Source organism: Sorghum bicolor, chromosome 3, assembly GCF_000003195.3.
Source record: "Sorghum bicolor cultivar BTx623 chromosome 3, Sorghum_bicolor_NCBIv3, whole genome shotgun sequence".
NCBI lineage: Eukaryota > Viridiplantae > Streptophyta > Magnoliopsida > Poales > Poaceae > Sorghum > Sorghum bicolor.
The window spans coordinates 54,402,191-54,405,658 of record NC_012872.2 but is presented as its reverse complement, the minus strand read 5'-3'; the positions used below and the strand labels follow the sequence as shown (position 1 = coordinate 54,405,658).

At 48.5% G+C, this 3,468-nt stretch overlaps 1 protein-coding gene across 1 annotated transcript; it reads right to left on the bottom strand.

Moving 5' to 3' along the window:
• LOC8082503 (transcription factor MYBS3) lies at positions 788-2,711 on the bottom strand. Its single transcript, XM_002455861.2, has 3 exons — positions 2,126-2,711; positions 1,513-1,709; positions 788-1,396 (listed from the first exon to the last, which is right to left on the bottom strand). The coding sequence occupies exons 1-3, from the start codon at positions 2,502-2,504 to the stop codon at positions 1,049-1,051; spliced, it is 924 nt and encodes a 307-aa protein (XP_002455906.1). The 5' UTR covers positions 2,505-2,711; the 3' UTR covers positions 788-1,048.

Genomic DNA, 3,468 nt, shown 5'->3' with positions numbered 1-3,468 from the left:
CATGGGCGTGATGTGGCCAGTCCAGGGCGGGCCAGGAGCATGAGATGGAGTTGGACGGTCGCGGATTTTGCATCGGCGAGTGCGGCCCCATGCGAGGATCGAGGCATTAAGTGCGGCCAGGAGCATGCGATGGACGGATGGAGTTGGACGGACGCGACTCGCGAGAACAGAAGGGAGGGGTAAAGGAGTCCAAGACCACCCTTGCAGAGGTAGAACGTCAAGTTTTATAAAAACGGCATAGGAGTCCAGAACGTCAGGTTTTCTAGGTATGGAGGGAGTAGTGTCTATGAAAATTAATAGCTATAGAAACTATATGTAATTTTTAGAATTGGGACTGCTCTTAGGAGTGCTAAAAGGGTTAGTTAAAAAACTGGTAGGAGTTATTTTCATAATACTATCATTTAAAAGGGTTTAAAATTAAAAAAAAAGAAAAATCAGCAGCAAGCGTAGCCTTTACAGTTTCAAAGCCTTGGGCGCAGGGGAATTGAATGATGAGCGAGGAACCTGTCATGGGCGTACGTACAGGAGCAGAACCGATTCTGATTACATGGAGCTAAAGAGATACTCCATGGCCTTGTTTACTTCCAAAATTTTTTGCAAAATATAAATAGTGACACTTTCGTTTGTATTTGATAAATATTGTCCAATTATGGACTAACTAGAGTCAAAAGATTTGTCTCGTCAATTTCGACCAAACTGTGCGATTAGTTTTTATTTTCGTCTATATTTAATACTCTATGCATACGTCTAAAGATTCGGTGTGACGGAGCTGAAAAATTTTGTAAAATTTTTTGGGAACTAAACAAGGCCCATATATATATATAGCAGCATAGTACACGTGGTACGATATCCACAGTTAGTTCAGTGCTATTTGCACAACGTTTTCACCAACAATACTGTATTGCCCCTCCATCTGGCAGACACAGCTGAGCGAGACAGCAGGCACGCGCGGCCGGCGGCCGGCCTCGACCTTGGCAACTTGAGCTGACGAATTTTGGCGCGACCTGCGTGGGAGTCACTCCATGGCGATGACTAGGACGACGACGCGTCATGTTCCGATGGATGGGGCAGGCAGGGACATGCCCAGCTCCAGGTCCAACGGAGAGCAGTGGTGGCCGCGCCCTTGGCCATGCGACGACGACGAAGGCTGATGCAGCAGCAGCTCCGTCTGAGCTACCGCCACCGGTGCCGGGAACGGCCTGGTCGTCCCTGCACCTGGTGCCGCCCTGCTGTCGCCGCCTTCCTCCGTCGAATTCAGGTCCAAGGCTGCCCTCTCGGAGTCGGAGGCGGCGCCATGGCAATGGCATGCCACGTTCAGCGACAGAGAGGTCGAGCCTGCCCCTTCTTCGCTGCTCACCGGATCGGAAATGCTCGCGCTGTTCTCGCAAATCGGCACCTGTTGCACCAGATTATTGTTGATTGGTGGTCAAGAACACGCAGAATTCAAGCAATTACATATATACAGAAGAAAGAAATATAGTTGTTGATGCAGGAACTGCTAGCTTATACTACCATGTCAAAGAGGCTGGAGCGGCGCTTCTTCTTCCCCATGCTGCTCTGCCTGAGGAAGAATTTCTGCGCATGGCTGGCGACCTGCGTGGGCGTCCTCGTCGTCACGTAGTTCCTCGAGATGCCTCGCCAGTCGCCCTTGCCCAGCTGCTCCAGGCCGGCAAGGAACTGCCTGTGCTCCTCCTCGCTCCATGGAACTCCTGGCGTCAGTATTCATGTAGAAACATCAGCTGTTCTGTATCGAACAATTATTCAATGATTTTAGGATGACAGCTTGTGCATCGATTTAGTCAGAGAAAGGGAAGTAGTATCTCTCAGCCGCCTGCTTGATTATATTATTATATATAAAGCGACTTTTTTTTCTTACCAAAAAAGTAAAGCATAATGTAACTTTTGTTAGGTCAGACTGATGGACAACACTACCAATAAGAAAAGGAATTCGGGTAAAGAAAAGTTTCTGAATTTCCAAAGAAACAAATCTTTCTCTTTTGTCTTTTCATTCATCAGCAGTCAGAAAAACAGGTAGTAGTACCTAAACTATGAATATGTTCATTCAGTCCACAAAAAAAAAGAGCAAGCAAACAATAAATAAATTGCTCGGTTCTTGACGACGTACCTTTCTTCCTCTCCTGCACAACTCTGCCATGAGGTCCATCAGACAGGTACCCATTGGCGGCCGCCCCCCTCTCCAGGCCCTCTTCAATCGACAGCAGCAGCGACGACGAGGACGACGACGACGGCGAGACGAGGGAGCAGCCAGCTTGAGCCGCCGCGAGCTGCAGGCAGTCCATGCTGTAGCTCTTCTTCATGGACGCCGACGAGCCTGCACCACCGCCACCTATACGGACCTGCACTCCGAAGAGCCTTAGGCCGCTGCCGCCGTGGCCGCCGCCATTGTCGCCGGCTTCGCAGAGCATGACTTCTCTGCTGTGTCCTAAGCCGCAGGTCCTGGAGTTGTGGCCGTAGTTGCCACAGTGGGAGCACTTCCTGGCCATGGTGTGGCTATAAATCGATGGGCCGAATCTGTACTGTGGCCTTTGCTGCCGATGGCGAGACGTGGTGAGAGAGATGGGTGGAGGCCAGTGTGTCCACAAGACCACAAACCGCGGCGCACCAGTGGGTGTGGTGGTGCTGCGGACTGGGAGGGATAGGTATGTGTCGTAGCTACCCCAGCTCAAGGCCTCAGGGCAGGCAAAGAAACTTACGGAGAGCCCACTATAAATATGCTTCTCTGTGCGATAGATGCTTGGCTGTGGATGTGGACATGCTATTGGTTAGCAAACCACACAAAAAGTGATATTACTTGCTGTCTACTTCTAGATCGTGTAGCTTGGACTTTAGTGGTAACTTGATTGGTTAATTAATCATCAAAAAAATAAACGGGCATCATAGAATGGATAATTAAATCGAAGCTGATGCAAATTTTAATTAAACGGATATCCTAGCTCCAAAAGCATGTCTTTAGTCTCATCTCTTTTTAGAGAGTAATTCCATTAAGATTCTCTTTATATCTCTCTCATGTGTTGCGTTCTCTATACTCCAATGGCTTTATTATAATTTTCTTGAGTGAAAAAAAATATGAGAGATCAAACTACTATGGGTATGTTTGGTTTCCATTTAGTCCTTGGATTGCACTAGCTGTTTGGATCTCCTAAGGATCCAAAACGCTCATTGAAAGTGATAAACAAAAACCAAAACGCTCCTACTCAACTCTCTTCCCCGTAACAGATCCACCCACCACCGAGCCCCTTCTCAACTCTCGCCCCCACCGGATACACCCACCACCGAGGTGCCCAAGCCAGCCAAGCGTCTCGAGCTCGTTCCCGCTCCTCGCCATAAAACTCGTGCATTAATGAGCGGTAGGGTGGGATCTTTTTTGCTCTTTAGTCACCCTTGGGAGTAAAGGACTAGACCAGTTTAGTCACCTTTTAGTTACCTTGTTTGGCAATTTAGTGACTA